The sequence below is a fragment of the Echinops telfairi genome, unplaced genomic scaffold, assembly GCF_000313985.2.
Source record: "Echinops telfairi isolate 266 unplaced genomic scaffold, ASM31398v2 ScPeMD7_3533;HRSCAF=4204_0, whole genome shotgun sequence".
NCBI lineage: Eukaryota > Metazoa > Chordata > Mammalia > Afrosoricida > Tenrecidae > Echinops > Echinops telfairi.
The window spans coordinates 35,295,849-35,314,562 of record NW_022107431.1 but is presented as its reverse complement, the minus strand read 5'-3'; the positions used below and the strand labels follow the sequence as shown (position 1 = coordinate 35,314,562).

The following is an 18,714-nucleotide window of genomic DNA, read 5'->3' as shown; positions in this document are numbered from 1 at the left end:
CCTCCTTCCTGCAACAGGCTTCCCTCATAAGTTTCCAGCTGTGCGTGGCTCCAGTACTGGCCAGCAGTACATGATTCCTTCTGTGGACAGCTTCCCCTGCCAATCCACCAGGTGACCTTGCAGGTTCTGTCTGTTTCTGCAGTTTCAGTAAGACCTGGCAATGCCCTCTCCCGAATGGCCAAGATCTAAGCCCCGAGAGGGTATGCTATGTCAGCCACAGGAGTAGACTGACTGCACCTAACTGAATAGCAAAGACACACATGTGTGCAGTTACACTATACATGGTCAAGAAGAGAGTAATCAGGGAATTAAGACTTCCAGACCTCAAACACAGAACTGAGCATTGTTGAACTGAGCAGACTCAGAATGATAAGGCCTCATTGCTCACAGGCGGCACTGGGATGCGACTCCAAAAGAGTTGCCGTGGCAATGGTGCTAGCTGCCCAGGAGGTAAGGCTAATGCAGACCAGGTTTATGCCCCAAAGGATCAAAGTTAATTGCAGGTAACTGAACTGCCAACCAGACAAAGTACAACACACCTTAAAATTTAAGGGGAAAAAAAAGTCTAGACCCTTAACTAGCTTGTTCAGAATTCAATAAAAATTATACAGGACGTGAAACAGGAAGATGTGACTTTTATAGAGAAAAAAATTAGTCAAAAGACAGAGGCCCAGCAATGATGGAATTACCAGGCCAGGACGACACATAGCTGTTATGAGACTGTTCCAGCACTGAAGGGAAGACCCATGGATACAGGGTAAGGAAAGCAATAGGATGTTCACGAAAGAACCAAATAAAACTCAGAGATGCAAAGTGCCCGAAACTGAAATAGATGAGACAGGATTCATAGCATTGCAGACTGCACTCTTAGAAAGCAATAAATAACAGAAGAAACGGTGGTCCACGACTCCCAGAAACACACATGAAAGAAAAGCAAGCCATGATACATTCACCATCTCACATCTGACACCAGGGAGAAAAAGACAGAATCAAGCAAAGTCAGGGAAAAGGTACATTATGTCCACAGGAGTAAAAATTCAAAATAGCATAGACTTCTCAGACAGTGTGCATGCTAAATAAATAAATAAATAAATCATGAAAATTCTTAAAGGGGGAAAAAAAGAAAATCAACTTAGAATCTTAAGCCCAGGAAAAAAATATGATTCAGAACAATTCTGTAATAAGGATATTTTATTGCAAATATGTTGACAGAACTTGTCATGCACTGAGTGGGAATTAAGACAATGTGGTTAAAAAATAGTGAGCGATTGATCTACTTTTGTTGGAGAATAAGGAAACTGAAACAATCTACTGGAAGAAAAATGAGGCTAGAAACTTAAAAGGCATTTTAGGTCTGAAAGACAACACTTACCTTTGAAAACATCCGAGACACACAACCTAAAAGGTTTGTCAATGGATCGTTGAGGAGGCTTGAAGGAATCTGCAGGAGGAAAAAATCAAATTTACCATGTAATTTTTGACTGCCTCAGGATGCCATTATTATTCCACTTCTTTGAGAAAAAAAATACTTTTTATAAATACTAGCTAGTAACAAGCTGTCATTTATACAATACTTCACAATTTACTAAATGTTTTCACTGTTTCTCATTTAATTTCAACAGACGTCTCGTTAGTTTGTTGCCATGTGTCACTGAATCCATTCTAATTCACTGTGACTTTACAGAAGGCTGCGTGCTTCCTTTATAGGAGCAGAATAGCAGCTCTCTTCTCCCCTGCAGCTGCTGGTCACTTGGAAACATTAGTCATTTTGTCACCAGACAGGCCATGGCCTGATTAAATAAATGAATAAAGCCGAATATCAGATCGTTTAAATATAATGTCTGATTTCAAGGCTAATAAACCCAGCTTCTTATGCTTTCTCATATACATTCCCATGTTCTAAAAAGAACTGCATACTTTATGCCAACTAATATTGCATTAAAATTAACATGGTAGAATTACTTACCAATTTGTTCTAACAGGCACAGTCCTTTATACCATTGCATGAGTTCACCTGATTGAGATCTCCTAATGAGGTTTTCACCACTCAGACCACTTGTAGGTATAAATGCTACATCACTCTCCTATTGGAAACAGATTAAAAGTATGAAATGTAATACAACTTAAAAGGAGAAAAGCAGTTAAGATGTTTACCATGACCACAACTGCATCAAGTGATTCCATAATACGCTTCTTAAAAAATAGAACTATTACCCTAAAAGTTATCTAATGTAACAGTTTGCAATTATTGATTTTGTGAGACAGTTTCAAATTTGCTCAAAAGGACTCAAGCATTTTCAATTTATGAGAGAGACATAGTTCATGGTTTTTTGCTGGGAGGAATTCCACTTTCATCTGTAACTTGGTTGAAACTGTACCACCAATTTAATAGGTAGGAAAAAAATCCCTTAAGTTCTATTAAATCCAAGTCAACTTAGACAATTTTCTAAGGTAAGGTAATCCAAATCAAACAATATCTACTGCATGGGGTCAAAGAGAAATTTTAAACAAAGAAGAGACAACACTTTTAGGGTACTCATTTGTTTCTCTCTGTTGACAGGCCGTCAAGGAGTTCATGGGAAAATGGAAAAAAAGATAGTGGAATTTTTTCACAAACTTGTTGAAGGCCCTTCATGTGTAGGGTGACACTGAAGAAAGCAATAATCCAATTTAAAATCTTACCTTAAAACCCGCTTGCTTTAGAAAATGCCCAAGCTTTCCAGTAATCTCTTGAAACCTTTCTTGTTGCCAATTAACCTGAGAAAGAACCAATTTGTTCTCTTAAACTTTGCTTCGAAATATACTACACACAAAATTTACATTTCTGCAACAAAACATAAAGTATCAAAACTATGTAAAATAAAAAATGAAACTAACAAGCATGGATATTTATTGAAATTACAACTCAGAAAATCAATCTTAATACATGATATGACGTAATGGTACACTTTGTTACAGCAGAAGGCCTAAACACAGACTCCCCTACGTACGGAAAACGGCCTTCTGCTGTAGCAAAGTGTACTATTACATCATATCATTTATTAACTAAGTGACTTCAAGTTTGTCAGTGGGGAAAAGACAAATAATTTTACTAAATTGTGCTTGGATGTACTGTTAGAATAAAGTTATTAGAATTGCCACGCTCAAAAAAAAGCGCAGACTAAACATGTACTTTAGATAATAAGTTGCGTGCTGCAGTATTTGATGAGAAGGGTAAAAATGTTTGCAGCCACTTCTGAAATGCATCCCAGTAAGATGGAGCTACAGAAAGATCAAAGGGATAGACAGAGAAGTAAACAGGTCAGTAACCAAGTAAAATATCATGAGTAAAACTGACATGGTGAGTTTAAATGGACCTTTACTAAAATAGCCTTTATTGTGCTTAAAAATATCTATACTAAAATGTTTTGGGAAAGCTGAAAGAAGTGTGTAAAATAATATAAATGAATAGCAAATGTAAGTGAATATTTATATGGTCCAGGACAAGAAAATTACTAAGTATAATAAAAGAAATCACAAAGGAAATATTGTAATGTTGAATACATATGAAAAACAAATAAAATTAAAAGTCAAATAGCTGAGAAAATGATTCCTAAAAAAAAAAATCTTTAATAAAGCACACCTCCAAATTCTTTCAAAAGCTACAAAACTGTGATTATAGAATTTCCACAGAAGAAATACAAATGGTTAGTAAATATAAATGATATTAAATCTGATTATGAAATAGTGATTTAAAATGCTTCATATCAAATTAGAAAATGCATTTTCAATGATACCAGTGTTGACAAGAGTTTGATAAAGTTGATAAACTCTAAGTGCCAAAAGTAAAACTATAAAACTTTTGTCAAAGGCATTTTTACAGTGTTCAACCAATTTTAAAATGCGTATGTACCGGTGCTTTATTAAAGAGATGCACTGGACTGCTCAATCACAAAGTCAGAAGTTCAAAACTACCAGCTGCGCGGAGGGAGAAAGGTGAGCCCCTCTGCTCCGTCAGAGGCTCACGGTCTTGGGAACCCACAGGGCAGTTGTTTTCCCAGAGTCGCTGTGAGTCAGACTGACTCAGTGCCATTGTATGTGGTTTTGAGTTTTGACGCAAGAAATTTCCATAAAATAAGCCACTTCTACACACACACACACACACACACACACGCACGCATGTATGCACACATACATGAAATAACTAGAAATGTTCAAACGCAGAAGATGACTGACCAAAATATAACCACAAAAAAATCTTATTAATTACGTGGAACCATTTACAATAATATAGTTGTTTTGTTTTGTTTTTTAAGTAGGGAACAAAATAGATATTAATCTAAAGTAGAAAATATTTTTATGTACAAACTAGAACATACAAAATAAAATGGCAAAAATTTTTTTGAGAGGAGCTGGAAATATACATTTCTAGTAGTTTCATTGTACTACAAAAACATGCGGTATCCTACAATTAATTCTAATGTTTTATTTTTTCATTTTTGACAATGAAAAGCCATCTTCTTGCTTAAAAATTACTAATATCTTAATATCAGGATCATTATTTTTTTAATATAGCAATTAGACTAATAAAATGTACAGTACTCACATCTGGCAGAGAAACATCTAAAATAGCATCTCACAAAGCCTTTAACTACCTGATCCATTTTATTGATTGCGACTGCAAGTTGAGTCACTCCCAGAGAACGGACCAGGAGCCCATGCTCTCGAGTTTGTCCTCCAGTCTCAAAGCCGGCCTCGAACTCTCCCCGGCTGGCATCCACAACTAACACAGCCACATCTGCCTACAGAAGGAAAAATCATCACAACTAGAAATAATTAAAATAGATTAGTCATTCTATCAGACTGGTTATAGATTTTCAAAGCAGCCCCCAACCAGACACCAGACGCCAAAAACAAGTCAAACAAGAGAACTCCACAAATGGATTATAATTAAAAATAAAAAGTACTAATGTAACCATTCATTGATCAAGTTGTCAAGCTATGATGTCTTCTTGCATGTTGCTGTGATGCTGGAAGTTATGCCACAGATACGGCAAATCCCTGAGACACCCAGGGAGGCAGGGTTCAGGGGTTCGTTGCAGACGAAGATAGACGAGGCAGAAAGCAGACCCAACGACCTACCCCTGAAATAACTGCCAGTGAATACTTCTCAGTGACCGCGGAGCACTGTCTAATACAGTGCTGGAAGACAAGGACTAGCTGAAGAGGACCTGACACACTGATGAAGATCAAAGGCTGCATGTAAAGTGTGAATTACAACTCAATGCAAGGAAAACCACACGTTTCACACAATGAACAACATCATGGTAAGTGGAGGATACATTGAGGTTGTCATGAATTTCATTTACTTGGATCCAATCAACACTCTTTGAAAGAACAGCCAGTCGAGCGATCAAATGATATATAGCATTGGGAAAATCTGATGCACAAAATCTCTTTAAAGTGTTAAAAAGCAAAGATAGCAATTTGAGGACTAAGGTGCACCTGTGGTGGAATGAAGTTTCTTAATATGGTTCTTCTACCTAAGTCTTTGTAGGCTCCACTAAATGACTGGGAGGTATTATGCAAATAGAGCATCCCCACTTATAGAGGGGAATTGGTCAGTAACGTTACCACCCACCTGGCTAGAAGGATGAGTCATCATTGAAGCTGCAGCAGAGACAGAGAGACAGAAGCCCAGGGGACCTGAAAGAGCCCGGTCAGGATCTCTGTCTGAAGCGGCAGAGGTTGCAGAGACCAGAGGCATCTCAGACTGTGGCACAGAAACTCAGAGGAGCAGCACTGAGGCTAATGGGTACCTTTTCCTTATCTAGTCTGAGACTATGGAACTGTGGGACAGAGTGACAAATGGACTGCCTTCCTGACCCATGGAGGCAAAAGCCAAGAGATCATGTAGCTGAGAGGCTGACAGACTTAGGTGCTGGCTGAGAAGACCAATGACTACGTCTTTACTGTCTGCCGATCCTGACTTGTGGTAACCCAATGGCTTCTCGAATAATCTGTGAGTTGTGTGTGGTCATTGCAAAGAATCAAGCCCAACATACATGCAGAGTGGTATGAGAAGAGTTGGTGTCAGATTAGGTAAAGACGGATGGAGCATAGAGGCACGGCTGAGCCCTGACTCGGTGCAATAGGTAGCCAGAGAAGGTCAGGTGCAATCTTCCACTGCCGTTTAATGCAGCACCTAACCGAAGCCATGGTATTTCTGATTGCCTTACAAGTGTGCAAAAGCTGGACCATGAATAAGGAAGATCACAAAGGGACTGGTGCATTTGAATTATTGTGTTGGCAGAAAATATTGAAAGTATCACGGACTGCCAAAAGAACAAACAAATCTGTCCTGGAAGTACAGCCAAAATGCTCCTTAGAAACTAGGGTGGTGAGACATACTTTGGACATGTTATCAGAGGAGACCAGCTTGGCAGAGCAGAGGGTCAGTGAAAACGAAGATCCCTCAAGGTGAGGCGCTGGCACAATGGCTACAACAGTGGGCTCAAGCCTAACAATTGAAACGACTATGCGGAACAGACAGGGTTTCGTTCTCCTGTATAAGGGTCTCTATGAGTCAGAACCGACTGGGTGGTACCAAACCAACATAACCCACATTGCAGTCAATTTAAAGAGATTGATAAAGGATATAATCCAATGTGGAGAAAACTACAAGTTTCACTATTTCTCTGTGTAGTAAACAAGTAAGACTTAACATTTAGTTTTAAAAATCTTAAAATAAACACTAAGTAATAAATACATGGAATGTTAATCTTTATCTTCTGAAGTACTTTGTCATTGTTTTTACTATAAAGAAAATCATAACATTTATAATTTATCTAAACTAGATAGTTTTATAAAGTACATATAAGGAAATCAAGAAGAGCACATTATCCCCTCTATTTTTCCACACTTCACATTTTAAAAGCATAAATACTAGTGTTAAAAATTCAGCATCAGAAAATGTGATGTGCAGTCAGTGTACGACAGTTAAGAAGTAACTGGTACCTGAGCCGCTCCGGTTATCATGTTTGGAATGAAATCCTTATGTCCTGGAGCATCCATTAGTGTAATCATTTTGGTTTTGGTCTCAAACTTCATCATACCAACATCCATGGTAACTCCCCTTAAACAAAACATTAAGTGATTAGATTGCTCTTTATACTCAGTATAATAGATCAAATTATTTAATAATAAGAAAGTCTAGATTCTAATGTAACCTCATGTGATCGTGGGAATTTTGTTACACAAACTATTATTTTGGTTAATTAAGCTAGCAATTAATGTTGAAATTTCTGCTGTAATAGAATTACACCCATATGGCTTTGAAATAAGGTGTGGAAACCGTTTAACTGTTAAGGGTAGGTGATAATCACTGTAGGCAGAGAAAAAGATACACTGCAGACGAGGAATGATTACATGAAGAATGACTATCACACAGTTGTCCTCGTTTTCTATGTTTATGTTATATCGACTATAAATGGAAAACTGCCATCTCCAAGGTTAGGCAACATCCCACAATGTTAAAATAAAGGAGGCATCAAAGGAGATGCTCAATGGGGGAAACAAATGAACACAATGACTAGTAGCAGTTTGCCTCACACCCATTTCAGCCTTCTGGGAGGCCCATTCCCGTGCCTCTTCATAGCCACGGAGAAGCCCTAGGAGGATTTTAAAACCAAAAACGACCCAAGACTCCTCACTGCCACAAGTAGACTGCAAGGCACAGCGATCATATAGGGCAGAGCAAAACTACCCCCGTGGGTTTTCAAGGATGTGTTATCGTTACAGGGACAGAATCACCTTTCTTCCTAGCTAGTGGGTTCAAACTACACGCCTTGCAGTTAGCGCTCCACATCATAACCCATTCCTCCTCCAGGGATCCTGGAGTCACTCTAGAGCTCAGGGATTCTGAAGGACACATTAGGTGGACAATAAACTAAGCAATCATGAAGGCCAGTCTGCCTCGAAGAGTCCAGGGTAATGATTAACAAACAACATTCCCTTTTACTACCAAGAGTCCCAATTATAATTAATGTTCTATTAGATGTTCACCCTAGCAGGGAAGAAACTCTGGGTCTACCTAGTCCAGTCATTCTAGCTTCAACTTTAACTCTGGGGATTTGAGTTTGCCAAAGTGATGCTCAATTCTCTTTAATAATTCGTAAATAATCTAGAATCCATGAGAACATCAGAACACTGATGTGCTCACTCAGCCCCACACTGAACTGGTCCTAGACTGCTTTAAGCAGAGTCTACTCTTTTGACTCAGTTCTGGTCTGAATCTGTAAGCCTCGGTATATGAAAATGTCACTTATTTACTCGTTTCTGTTCCTCAGCAATTAAAGACAGAAGCCATGCAAACAACGCTCTGGGATAAACAACACTCGTTCTATTTTTGAAATGCTGTTAAGGATATTTTTGTGTGAGTTCAAATTTCCAGTATGTATCTGGAAGCTCCTGCACTCAAAAGAGCAAAGGAATATTCTAAAAACTGTTATGGTAAGCAATAACAAAGAGTCAACCAGCAGACACACTGTCAAATAAAACTCTAAGGGTAGCTAAGTCTTGGGAATTAGATGGACAGCTCACTATCAGCTTAACAAATTTACTGAGTCAAGTTAAACACATTCTAGCTTATATGATACTGGTCCCAGTTTCTTTACCTACAGACTAGATGATGCCAAAAAATAAGAATAAACAATAACTAAAAAGCAATATATTTTTAAAATTCCTCAAGCTACTAATACTGATAGAGTGATATCATACAGAAGTCCAATCTTTTCCAAAAATTGGCAAGTGTCCAACTAGTTGCTTCACTACACTGGAAAATAAGTTTGGGGTTCTAAAAAGGATGAAAGAGAAAAAACAGATGCCTAAGGGATAAAAGCAAATTTACAAAAATACTATGATACAAATTTCTATTTCTCAGAAGAACTGAGGAATAGTATGGCCTGCTTGACGGAGAACTACCTCATATACGTAGCCAATCCACAACTTTAAGAACACCCCCCCACACACATATGAAGTATGACAATCCAGACACTTTCTTTACTCATAAACAGAATGAAGTTATGCAAGAGCACAGCTGAATCTGTGTATTGATTGAAAAGGATTTTCACCGGACTTTAGAGTCATTATTTTGACACAGCTGAAACAGCTGACATTTCACTTCATTCCTAAAGCATCCTCTGTTCTCATCCAGGTGCCACTGGCTCCCACGCCAGAGAGACCCGCCATCACATATGGACACGGACCCGCTCTGAAGTGATTTCTCTGGTCAGAAATACCTACATAGCTGCATCCTCCTGTCAGAACACGGGGAAAACTGAACACTGAGATAAATACCAGAGTCACTGACTGGGTTAAGTCTATCTGGAAGGGCTCTGTCTCCTAGTCCAAAAAGTAATCAAATGACTTAAATCAAAGTAATCTGGATTTCCTGACCATTTTTATGTCAGACCACTGAGAGTATACCACAAAGTTACCTTTTCTTTATAACCTGACAAAAAGCTAAGAATTTTATTCCTAATATTCAAAATCAAGGCAAATTGGCTTACTTAGGAAAGGAGTGATGGATACTTCTCTAAAAAGGTTCTTAGGACTTTTCTTGTATGTATAACTTTTTATTTTTTAAGTAAACACTCTCTTACACCATTCTCACAGACATTTGAAGTGTAAAACACATAAATAGGGCATTATAATGAAAAATAGAAGATAATTTTCTGTTAATTGAGGTTTTTCCTGGGTTATCATCTCCAAAATATTTTGTGGTTTGTTTTATACATATTCAACACGTGACAAACTTATAAGATTACACATCATTTCAAGCCAAAAATTGTTAAATATAGTGACTACCTTTCCCTTTCTTCGCCAGTCTCATCCAAGACCCATGCATATGCAAACGAAGCTTTGCCAGCCTTTTTAGACTCTTGTTCATACTTATGCATAGTTCTTTTGTTTACATTACCCAGAAGATAAAGCATATGGCCCATCAGAGTACTTTTCCCAGCATCAACATGACCTAAGGAAAATTGATTCAGGATTAATACTAGGTACATTTTCTAGATGTTGACATTGAGGCATTGCATGAATGTTTAATTCATTCGTTTGTCAGTATTAAGAAAGTGATAAACAAGTTTATTTGACTTTCCAAATTTGTTGAAGACATCTAAATGGAGAATAAAAGCCCCAATCTCTTGGGGGGGGGGAGGGAAGAAGGGGGAATTCCCCTGCTTTTTAGAAATTAAAACTGTCAATAAGACATTCCCAAGATATTTACAAAATGAAAATGCCATCCAAAATCAAGTCGAATGGCCTTGCTGGTAACTCGGCAGTATTTCACCCCCAGGAGACCTGACAGGGTGACCAGAGAGCATTATGATGCAATGCCTCCTTGGTTCATGTTCATGATACCCAACAGAAACTCAAGTGGACTGAGTTTCCTTGCTGCCGCAAGCGAGTTGTCAGACCTAGCGCAAAGCTGGCTTGCAATCCAGAGCACCAAAGGGCATTACCAATGACCACTAAGTTGAGGAGCTGCTTCCCCCCTTGCCGGCTCTCCAGTTCTGCTTTCACATCTATCTGCTGCTTCAGTTTGCTAGACCTTTTCACGGGTGTGGGAGTTGAACTCTGCTCTTCGGAAGCCTGCATGGTGTGGGCTGAAGGGACCGATTTAGAAACAGTCTCGAGGACATCAGAAGAAGCAATGCTGGTATCTTCACTGTGAGGTCCTTTTTGAGGTGTGTGGAAACTGTGACCATTTTCCTCCGCAGTAAGTCTACAAAATTAGAGAGGGAGAAATGTCTTAAAATTTTCAAATGAACTCTTAAAATGTTAGAAAGGCAGAGAAGTCTCTTCAAACGCCTTTAGACTCCTAACCAAAAGTGATCACTGATAAGTGGCCTGGGTCTGTTAAGGTGGAAATGATAGCGGGCTACACCCAAACCACACAGGGACGATCCCAGGAGAAAACCGTCTACCAACGAGTGCGATAAGAAAAAATATCCTGTACAATAACGGAAAGTCAAAGGCGAAGCCCACCTCCTTGGGTTTATAATTTTATCACAGCAGATGGCATAAAGAAGATATACTATGAAAACTGGCACCAAATGTGTGCCAAAGAATTATTATTTTTTAAATGTGTTCCCTCCCCGAACCCCCCAATTCATTTATCCAACAGGACAGAGACTTGGGATCTTTATTTTTCTGTGTGTGTAACGACCATTCTTAAAGTAGGCAGCTCTAGATGTCTAGTTTCTCACTACTTTGGGAAGAGAAGCTTCAATTTATTTATTCAATAAATATTAGATTTACAAAAAAAATTCAACTAATACTAACCACTAGATGCTGAGAAGAAACACTAAAAAAAAAAAAAGACACCTCCCACCCTTAGAAGTCTAAATCTAGTGAGAGAAGCAAGACCAGACAGCTCAGTTCATCCTCTGTGACAACGAAGTTTGTTCACTGACCTCTTCGCTGCATGAGTCCACTCTTAGTTCTTCATTTGCTCTTGAACATGCACCTAGTGCCCCTCCATGGAAACCTACACCTAGTCTATCAGACGCCCATATGCCTCTTCCCTTCAATAGTTATGGATAAAGACACTTAAAAAAAAGAGTAAATTAAACTGTACGTTACGAAGAAGAAAGACATTTATATTCAACTCAGTGTGGAGTTGGCAGAGAAGAAGCCTTTTTAAATAATTATTTTAAGATTGAAGAAATGTAAAAGAATACTAATCTACTTTTTTCTCTCCCACTGTAACCAAAAACAGATTAGTAATGTCCCCCTCAGAATCTGTCTGCTCAACTGGTCCTTCGTCCCAGGCTTCCGGAAAGACACTGGTCATTCTTCCTAATTAAAACCTCATATACAGATCTCCAGAATAAATTTAGGCGGGCATTTTTCAAAACTGTGTAAACACATTAGGTCCGCATTGACCTATTTGGTGAAAAATTGCTGTGTGGAAAACGTTCCTGTTCTTTTAAAGAATTTCGCAAGGCTAATTAAGCCAAATCAAGTTTAAACTCACATTTGCACTCATGTATCTGAAATACCTGACAATGTGCATTTTGAGGATTAAGAGAAACTACAACTCAAGTCTTCAACCAGAAGGACTACGCATAGGCTCTGTGAAGATTTGGGTTTGGCCCATGGAACCTTTTCTCCAGTGGAAAACTTAGGTTGACTCCACTGTGGAAAACAGAGAGAAGCAGAGCTGCCCTGGTTAACACAGTGGGCAGGAGACTGGTTCTCCATTCACTCACCAATCCAGGCAGCCTTTATCATTTCAAGCACAATTCAATAATATAAAAGGTTTTCTTGTCTTCATGATAATGTTCCCTTTCAACCAAACCAAGGAGAAAACAAATAGTATGTCTTCCCAGGAGTGGGCATGTTTAGTCATGAAACTAGAGGTTGAGGTGTCCTTCTTGAGTTATTTAATGATACAGGAAAGCTAATTAATTCCATCTTAAGAGGTTAAATGCAGAGTGTATGTTTTCTATGTAGTGGTCGATGAATTTTTACTTTCACACATTTTCTAGAAAGATCTACTATTCTGAATACTAGTGCAGCAAAACTTCGCTGGATTGTAATCATACATCATGTGCATGCTGTTGACATCTCCCTAAGGACTACATCAAAATATTAACTCATTTAGCTGTGTTTGGGGCCTTTGTTAGTTATGACTTTATTTTTCAAACAAAATATATTTCCCCAAAGATACAGGTTAGTAAATATTTAAAGAACTAGATTAGAAGAGGAACACGAAGATGGGCATAAATGGTCCCTTGTCTTCATGAAGCTCTTCATTCACACGTGCCCACAGCCCTCAGGCCGATTCCAACTGAGGGTGACCCTATCGGGCAGGTAAAATTGCCCCTGTGGGTTTCTGGCACTGTCCATGTTAAAGGGAGAAGAAAGCCGCTCTTGTTACTTCCCCATGGAGCGACTGACGGGCAGGTTCGGATTGCTGACCTTGAGGTTAGCAGGCCAACATGTAAGTCATGATGCCATCAGGGCTCTTCAAGAAACATTCAGTCTTATATCCTGAAAAGTTTTATACATTACATGTATAGAGTTGGATTTTCAAGATTCATTTATTTGTATTTCTTTAACACTTATCATATATTATTAGTATTATCCACAAAGTACAATGTATTTATTTTTAATGTACATTATTTTAGACTCATCTGCATGCATTTAATAAGATTACATTAAGCATTTAGATCACATTTAGCATTAAGATCAGAAAATCTTTAGAATAAAGATTCATATATTTTATTTATTTTTCTTTCTCTCAATGGAAATAACCCCATAATAGGATAAAATGGCACAACAAGACAAATGATAAAAATGCCTTGTAAAAAAAAAAAAGTCCTTGTTCTCAGATCTGGGGACCAGGACCATCATCTTGGGGGAAGCCCAGGTCAACTGGCGTAACACAGTCCACAAAGATAATGTTCTACATCCTACTTGGTGAGTAGTGCCTGGAGCCTTACAGACTCGTGAGCCTCCATCTAAGGAGTCATTATTGGTCTCTCCCTGTCTGTAGCAAAAGAGGGATTAAAATCAGTCACATGGAAATAGTCTAGTGGACTGCCGGGCCATGTGAACGTGTCTCTAAAACCTTGAGAACATAAGAATTAGAGGGTGCCAAGTTTCCTCTACCAACTGATCTGAAAGGGATCACCCATCAGAAGGTTTGGGATAGTGGGGAACGGGTGGGGGTGGGGATGTGGAACAGAACTCAAAAGTCTTAACAGAGACCAGGCTAACTAGTTGAATAGAAGCTGCTGGAAGCCCTTAGACCAGGGTCTCAGTCACGTTCCAAGTTGGAAATGAACTTAACCCTGTGGGTCTATTTTCAGCTGAACAACGGACATATATACAAAGGGAACAATAACACCAATGAGGAGCACACTTCAGTAGGCCAACTACTGGAGATCAAGGGGGCTGCATTTACCAAAGGTCAAGTTTGAAGGGTCAGGAGCAAAACAGAAGTGGAGGTGGGACACAGGGAGAAGGTGAAATGAGTGGTGTTATATTGAGGAGACTACAATGAATGTGATAAAGCAAGATGTATGTGAATTGTTGGAAATAGCAAAATGATGATCTGCTCTGTAAGCCTTTATCCAATTCACAATACAATGTTTGTAAAAATAAATCAAATAACAATATACGGTAAGCCTGGAAAAAAATAAACCACCTCATTATGACAAACCAATATTAATCCTGAAAGACACACATTAAGCTTTCTTTGATTGAATAAAGGCTCAAATTAGTACTCAAAATAACCATTGTGAAATGATTTAATCACTTAATGTATTCTAAAAATTTCTATGTTCTAGATATAGAGTCTGCTGCCTCATCAAATTTGAAATCTAGTGGCTAATCTTCCTTCTATAAAATCTCAAAGCTGAACTGAGTGATCATTAGTTCTTCCTGACTCCTGGCACTTCCACTCATTTAGATAGAGAGCAATGTTGTAAGGGAGAAAAAGCAAGACTGCTACTTTATACTTCATAGAATTATTTAAAAAACAAACAAACAAAAGCTCCATTGTCTACATTTGACAATCATGTTCCTGCTCTGTCTTGCTGGCAGACAAATATATAGACAATTTATGGGAACAAATTTATAGAGCATTTTGAAAATGTTTAAAGAAGTTAAAACTTAATGCTTTCAATTGTGCTCTTCAGCCTCAAGCAACCCATTTATATTTGTCTAATAAAAACTCACTGAATAAGGAAGACTGAAAGAGAACCAATGCATTTGAATTATGGCACTGGCAAAGAATACTAAAAGTACTATGGACTGCTAAAAGGACAAACCAATCTGTACTGAAAGAAAAAGGCCAGGGTGCTCCTTAGAGGCAAGGATGGTGAGCCTGTCTGACATACTTTGGACATGTTGTCAGAAGAGACCAGTCCCTGCAGAAAGACAACATGCTTGGCAAAGTGGAGGGGCATCAACAAAGAGGAAGGCCCTTAAGGAAATGGACTGACACAGTGGCTGCAACAATGGGCTTAAGCACAGAAATGATTGAGGATGGAGCAGGACCGGGCAGTGTTTCGTCCTGTTGTACATAGGGTTGCTATAGGTTAGAACTGACTTGAAGAAACTTAACAATACCATTATACACACTTGGAAAATTTGGGAGTAGTACAATAAGAAAGATAATTATTACTAATGTACATCTTATCATTTTTCATTAGATGTTTGAAATTCTGAAATTCTATATAGGTTCATTTGATCCTTAACAACAAACCATTTAATTCAATAAGAGAAATTCTAAAGATAGCCTTTTGTTTCCTTTTTTCTTTTAAATCATTTTATTGGTGGCTTGTACAATGCTTCTCACAATCCATACATACATCCATTGTGTCCAGCCATCATCACCCTCAAAACATTTGCTTTCTACTTGAGCCCTTGGTATCAGCTCATTTTCCCCCTCCCTCCCTACTCACCCCTCCCTCATGAACCCTTGATGATTTATACATTATTATTGTTTTGTCATATCTTACACTACCCGACATCTCCCTTCACCCACTTTTCTGTTGTCCATCCCCCAGAGGAGGTTATAAGTAGATCCTTGTAATCGGTTCCCCCTCTCTACCCCACCTTCGCTCCACCCTCCCGGTATCGCCACTCTTGCCACAAGTCCCAAGGGATTTATCTGTCCTGGATTCCCTGTGTTTCCAGTTCCTATCTGTACCAGTGTACATCCTCTGGTCTAGCCGGATTTTTGAGGTAGAAATAGGATCATTATAGTTGGGGGGGGGGGGTTATTTAAGAACTAGAAGAAAGTTGTATGTTTCATGGTTGCTACGCTGCACCCTGACTGGCTTATCTCCCTGCGACCCTTCTGTAAGATGTCCAGTTGCCCACAGATGGGCTTTGGATCTCTACTCTGCATTCCCCCTCCTTCACAATGATAGGATTTTTTTCCCCCTTTGGTTGCTTCTGAGCTAGATGGCCGCTTGTTTACCTTCAAGCATTTAGGATCCCAGAATCTATATCTTTTGATAACCAGGCACCATCAGCTTTCTCCACCACACTTGCTTATGCACCCATTTGTCTTCAGCGATCGTATTGGGAAGGTAAGCACACAATGATCTGATTTTTTTCTTCTTTGATGCCTGAAACCTGATCCCTTTCATACCTCGTGATCACACAGGCTGATGTGCTTCTGCCATGTGGGCTTGGTTGCTTCTGAGCTAGATGGCCACTTGTTTACCTTCAAGCATTTAAGACCCCAGACACTATATCTTTTGATAGCCGGGCACTATCAGCTTTCTTCACCACATTTGCTTATGCACCCTTTTGTCCAGCGATCGTGTCGTGAAGGTGAACATCATGGAATGCCAGTTTAACAGAACAAAGTATTCTTGCATTGAGGGAGTACTTGAGTGGAGGTTCAATGTCCATCTGCTACCTTAATATTAATTTATGAATAGCTTTTAAGTAGTAAAAACAATTTTTAATAACCCCAACAGTAATATCCCATAACTAACACAATTACCTCACACTGCTTACCTACGCCACCTAATGGCAAAAGGATTTAGTGCTTCAATTCATTAAATGCTATTTGTTCTTTAGGCAATTTAATCCGTGAGAATGATATACATTGTTGATAAAATTAGCATTTGGCGTATTTTCTGTATCCCCCGCCACCTCTTTTGCTCTTTGGACTATGTCAGGTTGAGGACACAGGATACTTTAATGCTAATGATACACTGTGCTAAATTGAAACAGATTCTCTTTCTTACAAGCCAACCTAAAATAATGTTAGTTTCAAAACTTCAAAGCTTTAAAATCTTACCCAGGCACTTCAAATCCCATAGTCTGCTTCTTTCCAGAGACAGTCATTTTAGCAACTTTTGGCACAATTTCTGAATCACTTCTAGATGACTGGGAATCTACTGATTTTCCTAGTTAGGAAGTAAAATATAAACAGCTTATTAGTAATAGTGAATTAATAAAACCTAATAATTACATACTGCATGCAAGCATAGATTACAAGAGTTAAATACCACAGAGTGTATGTCTTTCTAAAAACATTTAGCAAAACAGTACAATGTTGTAAGAAAGTCTTCTATCACCCCATTCTGGGAAATCCCCTCTTGTCTGGACTCTCCTATGCTTCACCTCCACTAAATCTCTTCCTAATTTTGAAATGACTGTTAGGGTTTCAGTATTAAGAGGTCATAAGGTGGTTTCTGCACCGAGCCTTATTCTGACATTACACCTTGAGCTATACCACCCTCTCATACCACGCCCTTTCACAATACTAAAATTATTTGGTCAGTTAGCAGATGGCTCAACTATTTTTAATCCTGTGATACCTACACACTGATGAGCAATTTGAGAGTCTGCTGAAATGAGCTAGAACAATGCATATAAATTTACTTGTTAAACCATCTTATACGTAGAAAGATATCTGTATCTTGAAAGAATATTGGGAAAGAAGCCAATGTGAGGAAAGCGAATTCAGAACACTTAGGAGTGGTCAATTACCATGTTGTTCAGAGTAAGACTTCTATGCATTTGATCCTTTAAAAACATATGCACACACATATGTTATATATACTTGAGGGGACCAGGCTCTTGCAATCTGATCACCCCAAAAGATGGACCTTAGTAAAGTGGGGGAACAAAGGAGCAGAACGCAAATTGTCAAAAAGCCCAGATGCACAGGATGTGTTGAGACTAGAAGGCTCCCTGAGACTAACACCCTGAGAAACGTATTAAACCTGGAACCCAAATTATGCTGATGTTAGCTTTCAGTGACGTAAGGGATCGGCACACAAAATAAGGTCTGGTACCTGTGTGTCCAGTACTCCATTAAAAAACTGTCTAGATGGGTAAGATGAAAAGGTCAGCATTTTTTCAAAAGATTAGAAATGGTGCAGGAAAACTAGAATGCTGGAATGGAATAAGAACACAACATTGGCACATAGTTAAAAATGTACCTAATGTCACTGGAAAACTTGTGGAAAAATTGTCAAATTGGGAACCAACCCAACTTGCTATGTAAATTTCCACCAGAAAAATAAAATGTTGTCAGAATGTTTACTCTGGTGCCTATTTGTCATGGCCAAAGACAAATGGTAAATTTGCAACTCTTGAAGATTACATCATATATCTAGAGAATAAAGTGTCATGGTACAAATACAGAAGCAGTTAAGTCTACATGTGTGAACAGATAATCATGGAAAAAGCAATCACAATATGATAGATAACTCTTGTCTAGAAGGGTGTTGAACGAAGGGGATATGGAGAGATCAGAGAGAACCCTCAGACACTGCCAGTGGGACTGCAAATATGTACAATGGCTGAGGAAAGCAACATGGGGCTGCCTCAAGCAACGGGGTTTAGAAATTCCACACAACAGAGCAATCCCTCTGCTGAGAAGATACCCTAAAGAATGCAGAGTCAGAGCACTCTGGGGCCTACTTGCAGTGGCAGAGATATGCACACCCAAGTTCATCGCAGCCCTGTTCACAAGAGCAAACAAATTGAAGCAGCCTAGGCCCATCAGTATTAGAATGGCTAAAAAACTTTCGTCAGTGGATTGATGTTGCTGTTTTGTTGTATTGTTGCTTGGTTTTGCTCTGTCTTGTTTTTATGCATGTTGTTGTCTCCGCAGGCCTGTCAGGATAGGTCAGGCTGGATGAACAATCTGGAGGAGAAAACAACGGGACTGACAGTTCCGGGGGG

At 38.9% G+C, this 18,714-nt stretch overlaps 1 protein-coding gene across 2 annotated transcripts in view; it reads right to left on the bottom strand.

The window, feature by feature from the left end:
• Positions 1-18,714, bottom strand: part of HBS1L (HBS1 like translational GTPase) — an 84,991-nt gene that overhangs the window by 15,694 nt on the left and 50,583 nt on the right. For both annotated transcript variants that reach the window (XM_004702157.3, XM_045294342.1), the window contains 8 exons: positions 16,817-16,925; positions 10,506-10,768; positions 9,847-10,012; positions 6,997-7,114; positions 4,635-4,781; positions 2,683-2,757; positions 1,967-2,084; positions 1,373-1,441 (listed from right to left, as the gene is read on the bottom strand). In XM_004702157.3, the coding sequence (XP_004702214.2) occupies positions 1,373-1,441; positions 1,967-2,084; positions 2,683-2,757; positions 4,635-4,781; positions 6,997-7,114; positions 9,847-10,012; positions 10,506-10,768; positions 16,817-16,925 (1,065 nt within the window). The remainder of the gene's footprint in view (positions 1-1,372; positions 1,442-1,966; positions 2,085-2,682; positions 2,758-4,634; positions 4,782-6,996; positions 7,115-9,846; positions 10,013-10,505; positions 10,769-16,816; positions 16,926-18,714) is intronic.